Source organism: Engystomops pustulosus, chromosome 4, assembly GCF_040894005.1.
Source record: "Engystomops pustulosus chromosome 4, aEngPut4.maternal, whole genome shotgun sequence".
Lineage (NCBI taxonomy): Eukaryota > Metazoa > Chordata > Amphibia > Anura > Leptodactylidae > Engystomops > Engystomops pustulosus.
The window spans coordinates 222,888,614-222,911,483 of record NC_092414.1 but is presented as its reverse complement, the minus strand read 5'-3'; the positions used below and the strand labels follow the sequence as shown (position 1 = coordinate 222,911,483).

Genomic DNA, 22,870 nt, shown 5'->3' with positions numbered 1-22,870 from the left:
GCAGTGGTGTGCCCGGCCGGAGGTGAACGGGCTTGGTGCCATTGAGTGGGGTGTTTAACATTCATATGCCTGCGCATACTGGTGGTGGTTAAGCTAGTTGTGGTGGAACCCCTGCTGATCCTGGTGTGGCACAGGTTGCACACCATAGTCCGTCGGTCATCCGTTGTTTCTTTAAAGAACCTCCAGAATTCCGAAAATCTAGCCCTCGCCAAGGGAGCTTCACTACGTGAAACATTTGGCGCTGATGCACCAGCTCTGGCCCTGCCTCTCCGTCTGGCTCCACCACTGCCTTTTCCAACCTGTTCTCGTCGAGGACTCACCTCCGTCTCAGAAGCACTGTGTTCACCCGGCCTATCAACCCAGCTTGGGTCTGTCACCTCATCATCCTCCGATCCCTCAGTCTGCTCCCCCCTCGGACTTCCTGCCCTGACAACAACTTCACCACTGTCTGACAACCGTGTCTCCTCATCATCCGACACCTCTTTACACACTTCTTTCACTACGTCAACAATGTCATCATCACCCACAGACTGCGACCAGTGGAAAACCTGAGCATCGGAAAAGAGCTCAGCAGCAACCGGACAAGTGGTTTGTGACTCTGGGAAGGGTCCAGAAAACAGTTCCTCAGAGTATGCCGGTTCAAATGCCAAATTTTCCTGGGAGGGGGCAGACTGGAGGGAAGGAGGCTGAGGTGGAGGAGCTGGAGGAGTGCTGATTTCGGTGACATGGGTGGACTGCGTGGAAGACTGAATGGTAGACAAATGGCTAGAAGCATTGTCCGCAATCCACGACATCACCTGTTCGCACTGTTCTGGCCTCAACAGTGCTCCACCATGAATCCCAGTAACTTGAGACATGAACCTAGGGAGTGTAGCTCTGCGGCGTTCCCCTGCTCCCTCATCAGCAGGTGGTGTCTCACCCCGCCCAGGACCACGGCCTCTGACCCCTGCAGTAGTTGGACGCCCACGCCCTCGTCCTCCACCCCTTGCCCTCCGGTTCAACATTTTTAGATTTAAAGTGTAAACTGTTAATATTTTTTTCTGTTTTTTTTGTGGTTTTTCTTGTTTTTGTTTATTTAACAAAACGATGCTATCCTATTGCTATGGCTAGTTTCTAACCTACACTGACAGCACACAACTGGATTTTGTGCTGTGCCTGATGACTTTTAGTTTTGAAAAAAAAAAAAAGAAAAGAAAAAGCAGACTGTGCCTTATTCAATCAAACCCCTAATAAATTGTCCCACTTAGGTGTTTGAGATGGATATGTGTGTCACTAAGAGCTAAACACAACGGTAGCGAGTCTCCCTGCAAATTCCTCACAATATGGTACTAGCTGCACTACTAGTGCCAGCAAGCCCAGCCACAAGCAAAGAAAAAAAATATATATTGTAGCCCTAACAAGGGCTGTTGGGTTCTTGTAGAATCACTCCTGCCTAACAGTAAGCTAATAGAACACCCTAACGCTTTCCCTGACCAGCAGCATCTCTCTCCCTGGCGGCATCCAGACACAGAATGATCCGAGCAGCGCGGGCAGGGGCTAGTCTATTCCAGGGTCACCTGATCAGGCCAGCCAACCACTGCTATCGACGTGTAAGGGTACCACGTCATGCTTGGTGGAGTGCAGAGTCTCCTGGCTTGTCATTGGCTCTGTTTCTGGCCGCCAAAAATCAAAACGGCGGGAGATTTCATTTTCTCGAGTTGGCGAAATATTCGTCCCAGCAACGAGCAGTTTCGAGTACACTAATGCCCGAACAAGCATCAAGCTCGGACAAGTATGTTCGCTCATCTCTATTAAGAACACGTTGAATAAAATTAACTTATGTTACAAGAACAACATATTAACTAATAACAATTTGAGACCTATATGACTTTAATTATTTTTTATTCAATTATTCATGGATGGAAAAATTGGGGGAAAACGGTAGTTTGGACACGTGGGCTATATTTTCTGTTACCATGTTTATGATTTTTACACTTTATTGGTATATGTGATCTAGGGGGTGATTTTAACTTTTACTATTTTAAAATTTCTTCAATATTTAAAAAAAAAAATAAAATTAGTTTTACCATTATTTCAGACCCTCCAGGGTACTTTAACCCTGCAGGGTCTGATTGTTAGTATTATATTATATATAGTATATTATTATATATGCTATAGAATGTCCTGGTGCACAAAGGGGTTAATATGAGCTCTGATTGGTTACTATAGGCAATACTGTACCTATTAGACATGTCCAGCAACACCCCATAAGTGGCAATAATCTACAGGTTGGGCACACAGTGGGGTTTAAAATCGAAGAAACACAATTGAGCTTTTGGAGCGAAGAGAAAAAATGTATTTTTAAAATATGCCATGTTAGTTCCTTACAGAGTTGCTGCATAGCACCTGGCTCTCCCTTACAGAGTTGCTGCATAGCGCCTGGTTCTCCCTTACAGAGTCGCTACATAGCAACTGGCTCTCCTGTACAGAGTTGCTGCATAGCGCCTGGTTCTCCCTTACAGAGTCGCTGCATAGCACCTGGCTCTCCCTTACAGAGTCGCTGCATAGCACCTGGCTCTCCCTTACAGAGTCACTGCATAGCACCTGGCTCTCCCTTACAGAGTCACTGCATAGTACCTGGCTCTCCTGTACAGAGTCACTGCATAGTGCCTGGCTCTCCTGTACATAGTCACTGCATAGCACCTGGGTCTCCCTTACAGAGTCACTGCATAGTACCTGGCTCTCCTGTACAGAGTCACTGCATAGTACCTGGCTCTCCTGTACAGAGTCACTGCATAGTACCTGGCTCTCCTGTACAGAGTCCCTGTATAGTGCCTGGCTCTCCTGTACATAGTCACTGCATAGCACCTGGCTCTCCCTTACAGAGTCACTGCATAGTACCTGGCTCTCCTGTACAGAGTCACTGCATAGTGCCTGGCTCTCCTGTACATAGTCACTGCATAGCACCTGGCTCTCCCTTACAGAGTCACTGCATAGCACCTGGCTCTCCCTTACAGAGTCCCTGCATAGTGCCTGGCTCTCCTGTACATAGTCACTGCATAGCACCTGGCTCTCCCTTACAGAGTCACTGCATAGTACCTGGCTCTCCTGTACAGAGTCACTGCATAGTACCTGGCTCTCCTGTACAGAGTCCCTGTATAGTGCCTGGCTCTCCTGTACATAGTCACTGCATAGCACCTGGCTCTCCTGTACAGAGTCACTGCATAGTGCCTGTCTCTCCTGTACAGAGTCGCTGCATAGTGCCTGGCTCTCCTGTACATAGTCACTGCATAGCACCTGGCTCTCCTGTACAGAGTTGCTGCATATTGCCTGTCTCTCCTGTACAGAGTTGCTGCATAGTGCCCGGATCTCCTGTACAGAGTCCCTGCATATTGCCTGTCTCTCCTGTACAGAGTTGCTGCATAGCGCTTGGCTCTCCCTTACAGAGTCGCTGCATAGCACCTGGCTCTCCCTTACAGAGTCACTGCATAGTACCTGGCTCTCCTGTACAGAGTCACTGCATAGTACCTGGCTCTCCTGTACAGAGTCCCTGCATAGTGCCTGTCTCTCCTGTACAGAGTCACTGCATAGTGCCTGTCTCTCCCTTACAGAGTCACTGCATAGTGCCTGTCTCTCCCTTACAGAGTCACTGCATAGTGCCTGTCTCTCCTGTACAGAGTCGCTGCATAGCACCTGGCTCTCCTGTACAGAGTTGCTGCATATTGCCTGTCTCTCCTGTACAGAGTTGCTGCATATTGCCTGTCTCTCCTGTACAGAGTTGCTGCATAGTGCCTGTCTCTCCTGTACAGAGTCGCTGCATAGTGCCCGGCTCTCCTGTACAGAGTCCCTGCATATTGCCTGTCTCTCCTGTACAGAGTTGCTGCATAGCACCTGGCTCACCCTTACAGAGTTGCTGCATAGCGCCTGGCTCTCCCTTACAGAGTCGCTGCATAGCACCTGGCTCTCCCTTACAGAGTCACTGCATAGTACCTGGCTCTCCTGTACAGAGTCACTGCATAGTACCTGGCTCTCCTGTACAGAGTCACTGCATAGTGCCTGTCTCTCCTGTACAGAGTCACTGCATAGTACCCGGCTCTCCTGTACAGAGTCCCTGCATAGTGCCTGTCTCTCCTGTACAGAGTCACTGCATAGTACCTGGCTCTCCTGTACAGAGTCCCTGCATAGTGCCTGTCTCTCCTGTACAGAGTCACTGCATAGTGCCCGGCTCTCCTGTACAGAGTCGCTGCATAGTACCCGGCTCTCCTGTACAGAGTCCCTGTATAGTGCCTGGCTCTCCTGTACATAGTCACTGCATAGCACCTGGCTCTCCCTTACAGAGTCACTGCATAGCACCTGGCTCTCCCTTACAGAGTCCCTGCATAGTGCCTGTCTCTCCCTTACAGAGTCACTGCATAGTGCCTGTCTCTCCTGTACAGAGTCGCTGCATAGCACCTGGCTCTCCTGTACACAGTTGCTGCATATTGCCTGTCTCTCCTGTACAGAGTTGCTGCATAGCACCTGGCTCACCCTTACAGAGTCGCTGCATAGCACCTGGCTCTCCCTTACAGAGTCACTGCATAGCACCTGGCTCTCCTGTACAGAGTCCCTGCATAGTGCCTGTCTCTCCTGTACAGAGTCACTGCATAGTGCCTCTCTCTCGTACAGAGTCACTGCATAGCACCTGGCTCTCCTGTACAGAGTCACTGCATAGTGCCTGTCTCTCCTGTACAGAGTCGCTGCATAGTGCCTGGCTTTGCTGTACAGGGGCATTACATAATGCCCGGCTCTCGTGCCTTCTGAGCTTTTCCCCTAGCAGCGACTTTGGGAGACCTCTTTGATTACTTCTAACAATGCCACATGCCAGAGTTTTTCTGGAAGTTAGGCTGTTAAACAGGGTAGTGCTGGTGTAAAATGGTGTACGTAGAGGTGGTAGCCCTGGTCTAGTAGTGGGTGCACCAAATCCCACGCTATCTTTCCAGCAATTCTGGGGGGCATTCTGGGGGCACAATTCTAGAGTCCTTCCCTTCATATACCCTGAACTTATAAATGTACCTTGATGCACTGATTTTGGACTTTTTTACCAGTACCAAAAGAAGTATTATGCCGCAATATTACTCAATCTCTGCTGAACTGACAGGAGTCCACCTGTGAGGTTGCGCATAAAAAGAAGTGGGGTTTGGGGCAAAATGTTGTGCAGCATAAAGATTGGTCTGGGATTCTATCATACCAATTAGGTCCTCACTAAAACATTACTTTAAAAAGTCCACTGGTCTGAGCCCCGTCATGTTTCTGTCTATCCCAGGACTGGACGTAAAATCAGGAACCTGAGGCACATAGTTACTGGAGGTCACCCATGTGGGGTCATAAGTCCCAGGCACTTCATCACTAGTACGAAAGCGCCTTTTTGCTGGTTCCCAAGGGGTCACTTTGGGAGGATGAGGTGGACAAATAAAATAGACATTCGTCCCCACTAGGGGATCCGGTATTGGAAGCGATATGCCTCCAATGTTGTTTACAATTTCTGGGCCATGATTTTCCGTAACCTATAATAGGGAAAAATGGACGATGAGAGGAATAGTATACAAACTTGTGCATACTGCAACTATACCTCTACATGCTGACAACTCCTCTACACAAATACTACTCCTCCACACTGCTACTAGTCCTCCATAAGACTACTGCTCCTCCACAAGACTACTACACCTCCACAAAACTACTATTTCTCCACACGACTGATCCTCCTCTACACGTCTACTACTCCTCCACATGGCTACTCCTACTCAAAAAGACTACTACTCCTCCACATGAGTACTACTGCTCCACACGACTAATGCTCCTCCACATGACTAATCCTCCTCCACACTACTAATTCTTCACCAAAAAACTGCTACTCCACCGCATGATAACTCCTCCACTAGACTACTACTCCTCCACATAGTTTCATAGTTTATACGGTTGAAAAAAAGACACTTGTCCATCAAGTTCAACCAAGGAAGGGAAGGGATTGGATGAGGAAGGGATTTAGGGGAAACAATTCTATATAACATAACCAGCAATGTTATTTAGGTGTAAAAAGGCATCTAGACCCTTCTTAAAGCTCTCCGCTGTCCCTGCTGTGACCAGCGCCTGAGGCAGGCTATTCCACAGAGTGACAGTTCTCATAGTAAAAAAGCCCTGTCGCCTCCGGTGATTAAACCTTGTTTTCTCCAGACGGAGACAGTGCCCCCTCGTCTTTTGATTTGATCTAATCTGAAACAACTTACCACCATATTTTTTGTATGGACCATTCATATATTTAAATAAATTAATCATGTCCCCTCGTAGTCGTCTCTTTTCCAGACTAAATAAATCTAGTTGTTTTAATCTTTCCTCATAACTAAGACCCTCCATACCCCTTATCATTTTTGTGGCTCTACGTTGAACCCTCTCCAGCTCCAGGGCATCCTTTTTATGGACCGGTGCCCAGAACTGGACAGCATATTCCAGGTGAGGCCGAACCAGTGCCTTGTACAGGGGTAATATTACATCCCTATCACGAGAGTCCATACCACTTTTGATACACGACAAGATCCTACTAGCTTTAGAGGCAGCTGATTGACATTGCATGCTGTTATTCAATTTATGATCTACTAGTACCCCTAGGTCCTTTTCAACAAGGGACTCTCCCAGATTTACTCCCCCAAGGACATATTTTGCCTTTGGATTATTGGCCCCCAGGTGCATAACCTTACATTTATCCACATTAAACCTCATTTGCCAAGTGGATGACCAAACATTCAGTTTGTCCAAGTCACCCTGCAGCCTATGAACATCCTCCATAGACTGTATTACACTACACAGTTTGGTGTCATCTGCAAAAATAGACACAGTGCTATTAATTCCTACCTCTATATCATTAATAAATATATTAAATAGTAGTGGGCCAAGCACAGAACCCTGAGGTACACCACTCATAACTGGTGACCATTCCGAGTAGGAATCATTGACCACAACTCTCTGGATACGATCCTTCAGCCAGTTTTCAGTTTTGCAAATGATTTCTGCCAAACCAATAGCCCTAATTTTACCCATCAGGCGTCTATGAGGAACAGTGTCAAATGCCTTTGCAAAGTCCAAGAACACAATATCCACAGCTGCTCCTCCATCCAGGCATCTGCTCACCTCTTCATAGAAGCAGATAAGGTTAGTTTGACAACTTCTATTCTTAGTAAACCCATGCTGGCTATCACTTATTATTCTATTTGATGTCACATACTCCAGTATGTAGTCTTTTACTAACCCTTCCAATACTTTCCCCACAATGGAAGTTAAGCTTACAGGTCTGTAATTACCTGGCGAAGTTCTAGAGCCCTTTTTATATATTGGCACCACATTTGCCTTGCGCCAGTCACTTGGCACCACACCAGACATTACGGAATCCCTGAAGATTTTAGACAGTGGTACAGCAATAACAGAACTGAGTTCTTTAAGAACTCTGGGGTGTAACCCATCTGGTCCAGGAGCTTTGTACACATTGATTTTATTGAGCTTAGATTGGATAATGTCTACATTTAGCCAGTCTAGTATATTACAGGGTGCATGAACCGCACTGGCACCACCCAAGTCAGAAGTTCTCTCTTCTATTGTATAAACGGAGCTAAAAAACCTATTAAGTAACTCCGCCTTCTCTTGGTCTCCAGTCACCGATGCCCCATTTTCAGAATAAAGGGGTCCAACCTGTTCTGACCCATTTTTTTTGCATTGATATACTTAAAAAAATTCTTGGGATTTGTTTTGCTATCTTTAGCCACCTGTCTTTCATTTTGTATTTTGGCTGATTTGATTTCTTTTTTACAGATTTTGGTAAGTTTTTTGTAAGTATTGAAAGCCTCTGGTGACCCATCAGATTTATATTTTTTAAATGCCCTCTTTTTCTCATTAATTGCCCTTTTAACTGTAGCTGTAAGCCACGCGGGGTGTAATCTAGCCCGTCTATACTTGTTACCTATTGGAATAAATTTAGAAGTATAAAAACCCAGGATAGATTTGAATTTCTCCCATTTAACATTAGTATCACCATGTGACAGTATCTGATCCCAGTCTATATCCTGTATTGCAGCCCTGAATTTCTGGAAATTGGCCCTCTTAAAATTCAAAGTTTTCGATTTTCCCACCTGTTTCTGCTTTTTAACGTTTAAGAGGAAAATAATTATATTATGATCGCTGTTCCCAAGGGGTTCCCTGACACTGACATTTTGGACAATCTCCTCATTGTTAGAAATCACAAGGTCCAACAATGCGTCACCTCTTGTGGGATCTTCTACCAGCTGCACCATAAAATTATCCTGAAGAATGTTCATAAAATGTTTCCCCTTCATAGATGAAGACGAGCCCTGACCCCAATTTATATTTGGAAAGTTAAAGTCTCCCATTATCACTACGGTCCCCTCCTGTGCAGCCCGCTCCATCTGTTTATATAGGTGTCCCTCTATTTCCTCAGAGATGTTAGGGGGTCTATAAATTACACCCAAAACAATTTTTTCAAAGCTCTCTTGGCTTTGAATTTCCACCCACAAAGTTTCAGCCTCCTCACACTCTGAGACCACTGACTCATTCACAATCGCTTTTAAGTCTCTTCTGACGTACAGACATACACCACCTCCCCTCCTATTTGCCCTGTCTTTCCAAAAGAGTGTAAAACCTTGAATATTAACACCCCAATCATGCGATGCATCAAGCCATGTCTCTACTACACCAACAACATCTAACTGTTCCTCTAATATCAGAGCCTCAAGCTCGCCCATTTTGCCTGTGATACTTCTGGCATTTGTGAACATACAATTTAATTTTCCACAGTTATTTATCCGATTTAAAGTAATTTTACTGGCACATATATCCTCACCACTGTTCTGCAACTTGTGGATCTCCTTATCCACCGCCTTGGTCCCACATACACCGCCCACCTCACCACCCACCAACATAACCTGCCCCCTCTCTGACCTGTCTACCCCTTCAGTGTCTTTCTTTTCCTCCTCCCCCGATCCTAGTTTAAATACTCCGCCACCCCTGCTAGGATCCTCTCCCCCAGCACAGCAGCCCCCCTTCCACTTAGGTGCAAGTTATCTGCAGAAAACAGCTTGTACCCCAGTGAAAAGTCAGCCCAATGCTCTAGGAACCCAAATCCCTCTGCTCTACACCAGGATCTGAGCCATGCATTTAACTCCCTGAGCTCCCGCTGTCTGCTCTGTGTAGCGCATGGCACAGGTAGGATTCCGGAGAATACTACCTTGGAGGTCCTTTCCTTAAGCTTTGAACCTAGTTCTTTAAAATTATTCTTCAGGCTCCTCCACCTACCATCTATTCTGTCATTGGTACCAACATGGACCACGACAGCTGGGTCATCCCCAGCCCCTCCCAGTAATTTATCCACCCTTTCCACCACATGCCGAACCCTGGCACCAGGGAGACAGCAAACCATTCGGTTGAGGCGGTCTTGGCGACAAATTATTCTATCCGTCTTCCTGATTATAGAGTCCCCTACAACCACTAGCTGCCTTGGCTTGCCTGCACTCCCATCCACCCTACTACTAGCTGGTCTGCTCCCCCGGCTGTGAGGGAGAGCAGGATCCGCTAGGGCTGCCATTTCTGACACTGACGTCCTGACATCATTGCACAATTTTGCAATTTTGCTTGGATGTTCAGAGTCAGAGTTGGCCTTCCTTTTCTTTGACCCCTTCCTACTCCCTCTATTTATAGTAACCCAGCTACCCACCTGGCCCTGCTGGCTTTCCTCTCCACCCTCCACTTCTACCCCGCTTATTGCTTGCTCAGTGAGCAGCATACTCCTCTCAAGATTGTCAATTGCTCGCAGCCGTGCAATATCTTCCTCCAGATCTCTAACACGAGCTTCTAGTAGAAAAATATGGGCACATCTGTCACAGCGGTATTCACCCTGGAACTCCTGCTCCAGCAGTGTATACATGCGGCAGAGTGTGCACTGGAGCATACCACCAATCTTGCTAGCCATATCCTAGTTACAAAACTGTGATGAGTATATAAATCAAGAGATATAAAATGTAGGTTACTTACAGTTCTGTGGACTTCTCTTTTTCAAACTCTGCTTTTTTAAACTCACTTAAGTTCACTAGCCACTTAGAATCACAAGCCAAAACTGAGCGAGCTCAAAAGTGAGTTGCTAGACCTTAATTTATCAGGTGTGAACACTAATCCCTCCTCCCAATTAGCAGACCAGGCAAAGAAGAGAAAAAAAAAAAAATCTATTTAAATTGTGACACTAAGAAAAGTGCCTTGCTATTACCTGTATACTCAGTCCACAATCACCCAAACAACAGATTCACTCTTAACACACACAAAACTCTGCTTTTTTAAACTCACTTAAGTTCACTAGCCACTTAGAATCACAAGCCAAAACTGAGCGACTGACTACTATTACTCCATACGACTACAACTACTCCTCCACATGACAACTACTCCTCCGCACGACTACTCCTCCACACATCTAATCCTCCTCTACACGACTGGTAGTCCTCCACATGACTACTACTCTGCTGCATGACTACTCCTCCACCACAAGACTACTACTCCTCAACACGAATACTATTCCTCTACACAACTATTACTGCTATACACAACTACTACTCTTTCACACAACTAATCCTCCTCCACATGACTACAACTCCTCCAGAGGGCTACTACTCCTACGGATGACTACTACTCCTCTGCATGACTACTTCTCCATAAGACTACTACCTTTCCCCATGACTACTAGTACACTACAGAAATACTACTCCTCCACATGACTTCTACTCCTCCACACAACTACAACTTCTACACACAGCTACTACTCTGCACGACTACTATTCCACATCATGACAACTCCTCCACAAGACTACTACTCCTCCACATGACTACTACTACTCCATACGACTACAACTACCTCTCCACATGACAACTACTCTTCCGCATGACTACTCCTCCACACATCTAATCCTCCTTTGCACGCCTGCTGCTCCTCCACATGACTACTACTCGGCCGCATGACTACTCCTCCTCCACAAGACTACTACTCCTCAACATGAATACTACTCCTCCACACGGCTACTAATCCTACGGATGACTACTACTCCTCTGCATGACTACTTCTCCACAAGACTACTACCTTTCCACACGACTACTAGTACACTACAGAAATACTACTCCTCCACATGACTTCTACTCCTCCGCACAACTACGACTTCTACGCAGAACTACTACTTTGCACGACTACTACTCCACCACATGACAATTCCTCCACAAGACTACTACTCCTCCACATGACTACTACTACTCCATACGACTACAACTACCTCTCCACATGACAACTACTCTTCCGCATGACTACTCCTCCACACATCTAATCCTCCTCTACACACCTGCTACTCCTCCACATGACTACTACTCGGCCGCATGACTACTCCTCCTCCACAAGACTACTACTCCTCAACATGAATACTACTCCTCCACATGGCTACTACTCCTACGGATGACTACTACTCCTCTGCATGACTACTTCTCCACAAGCCTACTACTCCTCCACACGACTACTAGTACTTTACATAAATACTACTCCTCCACATGACTTCTACTCCTCCGCACAACTACGACTCCTACGCACAACTTCTACTCCTCTGCACGACTACTACTCTTCCAGATGACTACTACACCTCTGCGTGACAATTCCCCCACAACACTTCTCCTCTTTCACACAACTATTACTCCTCCAAACAACTACTACTACTCCTATTAGATCACACTTAAAAGTGCGCTTGTGAATGGAAGCCAAAAATGGACAGTTGGGGAATAATAGTGTGTTTTGGGAACAGTAATGGGGACAAATCACTAGCACTCCTATCTTTAACACAACAAAAAACAAAATGGCAATGTTGGAGGGCAGGGGGCTAGTAACATCTCCCCCCATCGTCATAGATTGCAGTCATTGGCCAGTCTGTATTGACGGGTCAATAATGCTGAGCTACATCACAGGACCAGTTTGATCCTGTGATCTCATCGGGGGATTCCAGGACCACCCCCTGTTCTGTCACCCTGCACTCAGAATCTGATATATATTGGACATGGAGCGCTAAGGTGTTTACTTAGTGAAAAAAAGAAGATGGTGTGGTGGAAATGAATTAAGACAGACAAGAGTGGTATAAAGTAGTGTTCCAAATAGTAAAGGACCAAATATAGCCTAAGATAAAATACACTCATGGGCACATCCTCACTGCAAAGGAGACCCCCTTCCTGCTAGATATGTTCTCATCAATAATCAGAGGTGGCTCAAAGTTGTTTTAAGAAGATGATTGTTGAATTCATGGGCTAAATCGCCTTAGTCCTACAGGCCCAATGAGCGACATTCACAGCTCTGATCCCCTTAGGGTGCCAAACCCGGGTGAGACTTTTTTGGGGGGGAGGAAGGGTGGAGGGGTCAATTGATTATAGATTTTTATTCAGTTCTCTGTCGATGTTGGCATCCTGGGTCCAATAGTTCTTGACCTCAGTATCAGATCTGCATGTTTATAGGCTACTGCAAAATTCAGCAAGTGTAGCATGTATTGTTAATCAGTACAGGCTAATTGATGATGGGTCTATAGGTCCTATATCCTAATGTATGCTATCAATTTTAAGTGGTAGGGATGACCTGGGTAGGTGGAGAGCATACTCATACCAAATCGGCACATTAACCCCCACTGGTAACACCCCTGAGCATTACTGCTAATGTTCAGGGGTGTTTCCTTCCAACACCTTGAGCGTCATTTCCATGTGGGTGGCACAAAGGAGCGATGATTCTCGGGTAAATGCAGATCATGCTGGTGTTTACCAACCGACACACACATGCTAACAGCATGCATTGCTGGCAGCATCAGAAAAGTTATCACCCCCGATCAGTGCCAAGGGTAAGAGATGGCTGAGTCATTATCTAGAAAGTATAAAATCTGTTCTAGTTTCTTTGTTCTACCCCCGTAAATACTAATACAATGGACTGTAAGTAGAAGAAGTGTTTGTTATACTGGTGATCCAGGGGGAAGTTGGGTCCCACAAACTTGCTCTGTGTATCTGCTGGATCACACAAAGAGTTACTGACATCCTCAGTTCCAGGTTTGGTCCTAAACTCTCTTGTCTATCACCATCTAAAACAATTAATCATTAATCATTGTGCTACTGGTTCTAGCACCAGATTCCTTTTACATATTAACTAATAAATAATTGTAAAAAGATGTCAGAGTTTTTCAGATTGGTGAAGGCCTCCATGAAGTCTCTGTTCCTCAGACTATAAATCACCGGATTTAGTAATGGAGTCACCACTGTGTAGAGAAGGGAATTGATCTTACCCAAAATTAACAAATTTCCTCTTTTTGGAACCGCATAAACTGATATCAATGTTCCAAAAAATATGGAGACCACAGTCAGGTGGGAGCTGCAGGTGAGGAAGGCTTTCCGTCTGCCGCTTTGTGATTGGATTTTCAGGATGGTGAATATAATATATACATAGGAGGCCATTGTGAGCAGAAATGGACAAGCAATTACGCAAATCCCTAGTACAAATGTCTGGATCTGAAGTGTGAAGGTATCAGAGCATGAAAGCTCCACAATAGGTGTGTAATCACAAAAGAAATGGTCAATGGCATTGGGTCCACAGAACTGAAGCCTACAGAAGCCTAACTCATCCATCAGACTCATAAAGAAGCCGACAATCCAGGCTGCGACCACAGATTTCATACAAAATGTCTCATTGATAGTAATATTATAGTGAAGGGGTTGGCAGATGGCCATATAGCGGTCATAGGACATCACTGTTAGGAGAAGACACTCAGTACATTCTGCAATGCCAAAAAAATAGAACTGCACCAGGCAGCCGGTGAAGGACATGGTGGCCCCTTCATGAAGAACCACGCTAAGTGTATTGGGAATGATGTCCGTGGCCAGTAAGATGTCAGAGAGGGACAACTGTGTGAGGAAGAAGTACATGGGAGAATGGAGGTTTCTGCTCAGATAGATCAGAACAATAATCAAAGTGTTTCCCACCATGATCAGGCAGAACATGAGGAGCAGAAAGACGAAGAGCAGATACTTGAGGTCCCGAAGACCAGGGAATCCCATAAGTTGGACATTGGAGACGTTGAGCATAAATTGAAACTGTAGAAAAACCAAAAGAATTAAATTAAAAACAAATTTCTGATTATCTTTCTTTATCTCTGGTAAGTCTGGGTTCAGATTTGGGGACCCAAAACCACAGTGTTCGGCACATACACTTTACGGCTCTGGGTCTGCAAGCATGTGGTTATCTCCTGCAGTGCCACCAGGGATACAACATACTACAATTTATCCAGTCATATCTGTGCTCTGTGTGATGTACTGAAGATTACACATTACAGGTCAAGGTGTTTAGTACATAACACGGTGTCGCTGTCTGGTTTAGTAAATGGGAAGTTTATTTTCTACATTGGTTGAACTTGACGGACATGTGTCTTTGTTTCAACCATATAAACTACGTAACTATGTAAGATGAACATAAGTGAAATGTAAAACAATCACAACTCTTTTTTCTTTCATTTATAAAATTGAAATACAAAAGTGATGGAGGAAGGAGATAGAAGTTTAGCACAATCTCTGAAGATCTGTTATTAACAAACATAGTGGGGCAGATTTATCAAGAGTCTGAAAGTCAGAATATTTCCAGTTGCCCATGGCAACCAATCACAGCTTGGCTTTCATTTTACCAATGATCATGAATATTTTAATGGGGAGCTGTGATTGGTTGCCATGGGCAACTAGAAATATTCTGACTTTCAGACTCTTGATAAATCTGCCCCAGTATCTCTAACGAGCAGCGACCTAAAGGTCTAGAGAAATGAAAGCAGGGTTCAATCACTTATTACCGTTCATGGTGCGCGGAATAGATGTATTTATAAGTCAGTAACCGGAATTCTCTGACACATTAGATAAATCACTATTGATGATGTTAGTAAATACAATGATTAATAAATATGTATAAAAACATATTTTAAGGGAATCGACAATTGTAATGATACAGAAAATAGTGAGGACATGGAAAGATCTTTTACACTCTGTGATCCTAGTGATATTCCTGTTACAGGAGAAAGTCGTCTTGTTTTATTCTCCTATAATACATGAACCCTACGACCCATCGGCCTCAGTACTCACCATATCCGGAAGAGTCGCCAGCAGGAATGTCACTGCTTATACTGAGCCACCCAAAAGTCTCAGCAATCGGGCTGATAACTAGAGATCAGGTGCAATGTAGTGTAATACGGAGATGGTGCATTGTCAGGACGCGGCTCGGCACAAAGACCTGAGATGACTCTTTATGCTTTGCCAAGTCTCCTGGTATTGGCCTCCGGGGAGTGTAATGTGACGTTTTTAGGATCTGTAATGCTGAAGTTGTAAAATTGATCCATTTTTCTCAAGCTTCATATCTTTGCTGAATTAATTTTCTGGACAAAAAGTAAACTTCATTGTGCTATGCATTCGCAGGCTGTGGAAAAGGGCATTGTGTTGCCCAAACCAAATGAGAAAATTACAATATTTTGGTCAATTATTTTTTAATACAGATTATATAAAGCATCAAAAGTTTTCTCACTGGTACAAACTTCCTTATTTACTGAAGCAACGTAATATCCGTGGCAGCATCTTCCTCTGTCCGCAGAACGTGGCTTAGGATGTTTAGATTTCTATTTTTGTTTTTACTTGTCATTCCTAGTGGGAACTTTGGCTTATGTTGCTGGCTGTGTAGTTAACCCTTAAACCTCTACTCCAATCAGCTGGGGCCGAGGCTCTTTGACAACAAATATATACAGTACATATATATATATATATATATATATATATATATATATATATATATATATATGGAATCAAAAATTAGCAGCACTCCAAGATTCCAAGATTGCAGTACAAGAAAAAGCAACTTTTACTCCCACATGTCCAGCAATGGCTCTTCCAAGATGAGGCCTTTCTCAAGCCTCATAGGATTTTCCCATGTAAGAAAATTCTCAAATATCAATAACCGAGTGATGTTTATACAATAAAGATAATATTTGACCCCATAATTTGCAATTTTACACGGTTTTATTGCTGTTTTAGCTCCTATGACTGATAGTCAGTGTGAATTGGCAGTGTGGGCAGGAACTTTCTAAGCAGTCACTTCATGATCCTTTTGTGCTTGGAGATGCTGTGTGCTGACAATGTACTTATATTATCAGGGCCCAGGGTTATCTATACTTTCATGTAGCTTCTGAACATTTACTAGTATCTGACAAATAGAATAAATGAAATTAGAGCCATGAGATGGATATAAGACAAAGTAGCACAGCTCTGCTGCCTTGTCTTATCAATAAAACAGGTTAAGTACTGCTATGTCACCCCCTCCCCTGAGATCCAGAACTTATCTTGTTTGTAGAGCAGCTGTTCCTCTCTACTCTTTATATTGCTAGAAGCACGGCTTTAACCAGACCAGGACGTGTCTATGTCTGTAGGTCTGTCTGCCACCTACCCCTCCCCCTTCTCCTGAAATGTAAGATAAGCTAAAGGGAATTACCCAAACATAGTCATAAGATTTATGGTCAGATCCAGACACAACCAAAATTTTGTACACCAGGACTGCTAGAAATAGGTTGGAATTATATATGTGAATTTTTTGTTAATATCCTAAGTATATTTAAGAATCTTGTTGTTGTGGGAATACCCTTTATGGGGAAGTGTAGGCTTCATTTCAAGACACCACAAATATCTATACAAGTTGGCTCTATCCACATTGAACTAGTAGTATTTTTTATCCTAAATAATTATGTCCTCCGCTGTAATTTTTGGTTTTCTTGCTTAACATTACAGAATTCTATTTATGACTTGTGTACTGGGGTATTAGTTGAAATGGAGCACTAAGGGGCATATTTATCTGGCCCTGAAATAATCGCAAATGCTAACTTATTGCTAACACTTGTGACTATTTTGCCATCTCCATCACCTTCACGCCAGTGGGGATTGAAGGGGCACGAGGGGGGTTGCAGCCAGATGGGAGTCGTCTGGCGTGGGGTGTTACTGTTCCCGCGCTGGTGCACTCACTGCCGCCAGCGACTTTTCACATGTAAAGAGTCACTGGCTGTGTTTATTTCTACGCCAGGCTCTGCGGAAGCCTCTTGATGTATAGTGACGGCATATGATAAATATGCCCCTAAGTGTTCTTCCTATTGTACTGCTTTGTTTATGTCTGAATATCACATGGAGGAGGAATCCATTGCTTACCACCGTATAGACTTTAAGACTGGGACTGATATCCTCCTGGGGTCTAAATAACCAAAGGGGTGGATATTCAATCTATGGGTCAGTCTCCAGAAATGACACATCCATCCCGCAAGTGCTCCTATAGGGGCAGGTTTTGTTGGAATAAAAATAGGAATAAGACCTTGTATTGACAGCATTGTGGACAAAATCTTTACCTCTTCCTTTAATTCATGACTTTTGTAATCAGGTAGTTTGCACCTTCTACCGGTAGTTCTCCAAAAGTGATCCCAATGGGGCCCACAATCTAAGTCAGATCAGAGAAGGGGACAAGTAGAAGACTGCACTCTATGCCCCAGAGGGACACTTTGAATATCTAGTGATGCCTTTTAGAATGTGTTGTGCACAATGCTGTCCTCCAGATAATAGTTAACATTTTTTTGTGATATCTTGGGTCAATATATAGTTTATTTGGACAATATATGACTTGGCTACTGATATTGAACATGTCAGGAGTGGTCCTTTAACCCCTTACTGACATGTGACATACTAGTATGTCATGTATTTGCTGCTGGTGATTTCAGAGGGCTGAGCCCACTCCATTGCCGCTACGTGTTGTCACGGGTGGTCCCGCGACCCACATTGCGGGTCGCGGGCTCACCCGTGCCGCCCAGCCCCCGCCAGCGCGCTGCCAGTGCTTCTTACCCGTCCCGGCTCCTGGCTCGCTCCCCTCCGCTGTGCGCGCGCGGCCCCTTCTCCAAATTTAAAGGGCCAGCGCGCCATTAATTGGTGCTGGCCATATTGCCCAATTCTTCATAAGCCTGCCTCTTCCTGTAAGCCTTGCCGGATCTTTGTGCCTCATAGCCTAAGAGAAAGCTTCCAAGAGAGTATTCCTGCGTTCCTGTGTATTCCTGCGTTCCTGTGTATTCCTGTGTGTTCCCGCTCCTGTGTTGCCGTTTCCCCCTGCCTGGACCTCCCGTTGCTGACCCCAGACTTGGACTTGACGTTGCATCTCTGCCGCCTGCCTTGACCCTGTGCCTGGACCCGACTACAAGATTGTCATCCGCTAAGGTACCTCGACCTCGGCTGCCACCGTGGGCTAGTCACACCTGGGAACGACCTGGTGGTATCCTGCCACAGCAAGTCCAACCCACTTTGCGGCGGGCTCTGGTGAAAACCAGGTGCCGCTTGGGCTCCGGTCCCAGGTGTTGGCTAGTTCCATCTCCCGCGGTGGTCCAGAGGATCCACTGATCCTGACAAGTGTTTGATGCATAGTGCTAGCACCAATATCGGGTGTAAACCCACTACCACAGCCGGAAAGACACCGGATCGTCACTCCCCGTGACTTCATTGGGGAGCGGCAATCCATTGCTATGACAGCCTCTGGTAACACAAAGATCCAAGGCTACCGTGTTTTTGGCTATCTATTACAGTGTGCAATTAAGATTGCAATTGATGACGTGCAAAATCGCAATAAATGCTATACTGCAGAATGGCAGTATATGGTCAGATCAATCAGAATATCTAAGGACTGTAGAAAGTCTGAAAAATAGTAAAAAAATGTAATTAAAAAAATAAAAATAAAAAACCTACTTGAAGTTGGGGAGTGAAAAATGCAAAAAAATGCAAAAACCAAAAAGGTCCTGGTCAGTAAGAGGTTAAAGTCTATATAAAAATGTATTGTTTGTTAAAAGGTCTATATATCTGTTCAGAGGCCAGAAAATCTCTCATCACCCTTGAATGTTTTTTGGATGGATATAGAGAACTGGGAACATCCTACCAGTCTTAAAGATCTTTAGCGTTTAATGGGTTTCTGTATTACCACACGTTTATTACAAATGTTTCTGTTGTGGCTAAGCTGTTGATGGATCTTACTAAAGAGGATTCGAATTTAACCAATTTCACTCCAGAATCTCAACAAGCATTTTTTTCGCAGCTCAAGAGATTTATGGAAATATTTATTACATTGGACAATATTTATGCAGAAGCTCTACAAATTAAAATAGGAAAAAGTGTCAGTTTTGATTCCTACATTATTCAAATTTTTACTTTATCTTTGAAAAAAAATGTGAAAAAAATGTACCATATATGCTCGAGTATAAGCCTAGTTTTTCAGCACAAAAAAATGTGCTGAAAACCCAAACTCGGCTTATACTCGAGTAAAAAAATATAGGTTTTACCAGGTTTTTGTGGTAAAATTAGGGGCCTCGGCTTATACTTGGGTCGGCTTATACTTGAGTATATACGGTAGTTTATAAAGTGAAAGTGGCCAACCTGGAAATTCTACAATGTAGGATACAGGAATGGCAGGTCACATACCAAAATACCCAACTTTACATAAAATGAAGCCCAGCAGAGAAACTAAGGCAATTCTTGTCCCCTGGATTCCTACTCCTCAATCTATTTGTGACCACGGTTCAATGAACAACCCTTTCTCTACTGTTTCTCCAACTTTTCAGAAAACCAACATAAATTTATATCAGAAGTTTAAGAACCTCACTGAGGGGCCAAGGTTTTGTATTTTTTAGGTTTCTATTCGGCATATTGGCCTTCTGCTCGCTACTTCTATCTCCAAAATGTGATCAAAGAAATAGTAGAGTACAACACACTCATAGCTTATAGACCAGACATGCACAAAAACCTTAAAAATTGTCTGGATTTCTAAGAGTCTCCATACAGGTGAACTGGTTTGCCCATCTTTATGGCTTATACCATATCTGTATTCACTCCAGTTGCAATGTATTTAAGTTCACAGTTATATAAAATTCTTCTACCAAGACTGACAGAACCCTCTGAATATGCCCTGGCTGCAGAGATCTGGGCGTGTAAACCGCTCTCAGGACTTATCTGAAGGAGCTTTGATTGACAGCTGTCTTTTAGAGTTGATTTGCTTGGCTAAGCTGGGTGTGTGTTTTGTTGCAATCTTAGTGGTTTCCTCTTCTCTATGAGCCGGGATTTTTGCAGGTAGAGATTGATCGATAGGCAGCTAAGCTTATCAGCTGTGAGGGTGGCGTCCAGGAATACCTTAAATATCCATTCCACAGTTCAATCAGTTCTGGTTATAAATTTCCTGTGATCTGTAGGACTACTGTCTGTTTGTGTCTTGCCAAACCATTTCTATGAAACACCTTGTGAGCGAGTAACCCCAATCCATTTCCAAACACTGAACTTGTACTTGAGCCTGAATCCTATCTGGTCCTCAACCCTGAACCCCTGATCTGATGCAGAACACTGTGGGACAGATTTACTTACCCGATCCATTTGCGATCCAGCGGCGCGTTCTCTGCGGTGAATTCGGGTCAGGCCGGGATTCACTAAGGTAGTTCCTCCGCCGTCCATCAGGTGGCGCTGCTGCGCTGAAGTCCGCCAAAATGCACTCAAGTTCACCGGCCTATTCCTAGTGAAGGTAAGTGCAATTTTCGCGACACATTTTATTTTTTAAATGCGGCGGTTTTTCCGAATCTGTCGGGTTTTCGTTTGTCCACGCCCCCCGATTTCCGTCGTGTGCATGCCAGCGCCGATGCGCCACAATCCGATCGCGTGCGCCAAAATCCTGGGGCAATTCAGGGAAAATCGGCGCAAATTGGAAATATTCGGGAAACACGTCGGGAAAACATGAATCGGGCCCTTAGTAAATGACCCCCTGTATTCTGCCTAATCTGCAACTCTGAACCACAACCTGATCCGGAACCCATAACTTTTATCTTGACGTGTGTCCTGTCTGATCTGGAACCGTGAACCCCAAACTGAACCCAAACCTATACTTAAGCATAAATCTAGTCTGAAAAACGAACCCTGATTCCCTGCCGGTACCGATTATCTTTCATCTGTACATTTATCTGTCTTTCTACCTCTTTCTGTTCATTATCATTCTGTTCGGAGCACCTATTCAGAGCAGGAATTGTCAACTAGTAGTTCCTTACCACTATTACCGCAACAAAAGAATATTGATCCAGCACGTTTGGTCTGTGACACTTGGCTGTTTTGTTCTCAGTGTATTGTCCTCCATTCGTGTGGATAAATAAATAAGTTACTTTTTTAACGTTGGATCATGACTTGCTGGATCAATATTCTTTTGTTGCGGTTCTGAGTGCGGTCAGGCTCCAGACCAATTTCCGCTCCCTGTGAAACGCGGAACAAGAGAGTTTTACAGAGTTGAGAGCCGGGTACAGAGGTGTTACATATACCCCTGTGTTTCTTTCTTTCGTCTCCTACCACTATTCGGTAGGAACTTTGGGTCGTGTTTGAGTTCAGGGCGTGAATTCCTTTCTTTCTCTTGACATAGACACAGCAAGATTGCTTACTGATGGCTGCATTATCCTGGTGTGACACAGTTAGTATCAATAGTTGTGACAACTTTCGTGGTTAAATTTTTCTTATTTGGTTTATTTACATTTTGGATCAAATTGCAGCTTTCAGGTTTTTGAAGGCCTCCATAAAGTCTCTGTTTCTCAGGCTATAAATCACTGGGTTCAGTAATGGAGTCACCACCGTGTAGAGGAGGGAGTTGATTTTACCCAAAATAATTAATTGTCCTCCTGTTGGAACCACATAAGCCGATATTAATGTTCCATAAAATATGGAGACCACAGTCAGGTGGGAGCTGCAGGTGAGGAAGGCTTTCTGTCTCCCACTCTGGGATTGGATCTTTAGGATTGTGAATATGATATGTACATAAGAGGCCACTATGATCAGAAATGGACTAGCAATTACAAAAAAACTTAATAAAAATGTCTGTACCTGAAATAAGAAGGTATCTGAGCAGGAAAGCTCCACGATAGGGGTGTAATCACAAAAGAAATGATCTATAACATTGGCTTCACAGAACCAAAGTCTACTGACGCCTAGTTCATACATCCCGCTCATGAAGAAGCTGATAAGCCAGACGGAAAGAATGGATTTTAGGCAAAATGTTTCATTGATTTTAATATTATAGTGAAGGGGTTGGCAGATGGCCATGTAGCGGTCATAGGACATCACGGTCAGGAGAAGGCACTCAGTACATTCTGAAATGGCAAAAAAATAAAACTGTACAAAGCAGGCGGTGAAGGACATGGTGGCCCCTTCATGAAGCACCACGCTAAGTGTATTGGGATTAATGTCCGTGGCCAGTATGATGTCAGAGAGGGACAACTGTGTGAGGAAGAAGTACATGGGAGAATGGAGGTTTCTGCTCAGATAGATCAGAACAATAATCAAAAGGTTTCCAACTATTATCAGGCAGAACATGAGGAGCAGAAAGAAGAAGAGAAGATACTTGAGGTCCCGAAGACCAGGGAATCCCGTAAGATGGACATGTGTGACAATTGTCATATTTTGACCTAAAACATCATATAACATGTCTTTTTGAAGATTAATTATCATAAAAAGTAAAAATTCATGATAAAGATAATATAAACAACTACAAATGTTTAGAGTTTATAAAAGTCTGGGCTTCTTGGACTTAATGAAGTTCATTTAAATCTGTTTGAGTTTCTGCAAGCAAATGGTGACCGTCTGCAGTGCTGCTCGGCGAGAGACTGGGATATGACACACATCTCATCATCTCATCTAAATCCATGGTCCTTACTGAGGTTTAGAATCATTACGATCACGTGGCGTCCTCTGCAGCCATAAA

The 22,870-nt window shown here is 44.2% G+C and overlaps 2 protein-coding genes across 2 annotated transcripts; both read right to left on the bottom strand.

Moving 5' to 3' along the window:
• Window positions 1–13,206: 13,206 nt before the first annotated feature.
• LOC140128756 (olfactory receptor 11L1-like) lies at window positions 13,207–21,262 on the bottom strand. The gene is made up of 3 exons (XM_072150457.1): window positions 21,186–21,262; window positions 21,048–21,138; window positions 13,207–14,151 (listed from the first exon to the last, which is right to left on the bottom strand). Exons 1-3 carry the CDS (start codon window positions 21,260–21,262, stop codon window positions 13,207–13,209), a joined length of 1,113 nt encoding a protein of 370 aa, XP_072006558.1.
• A 392-nt stretch (window positions 21,263–21,654) lies between these two features.
• Window positions 21,655–22,566, bottom strand: LOC140128755 (olfactory receptor 11L1-like). Its single transcript, XM_072150456.1, has one exon. It carries the CDS (start codon window positions 22,564–22,566, stop codon window positions 21,655–21,657), a length of 912 nt encoding a protein of 303 aa, XP_072006557.1.
• Between the last annotated feature and the right edge of the window lie 304 nt (window positions 22,567–22,870).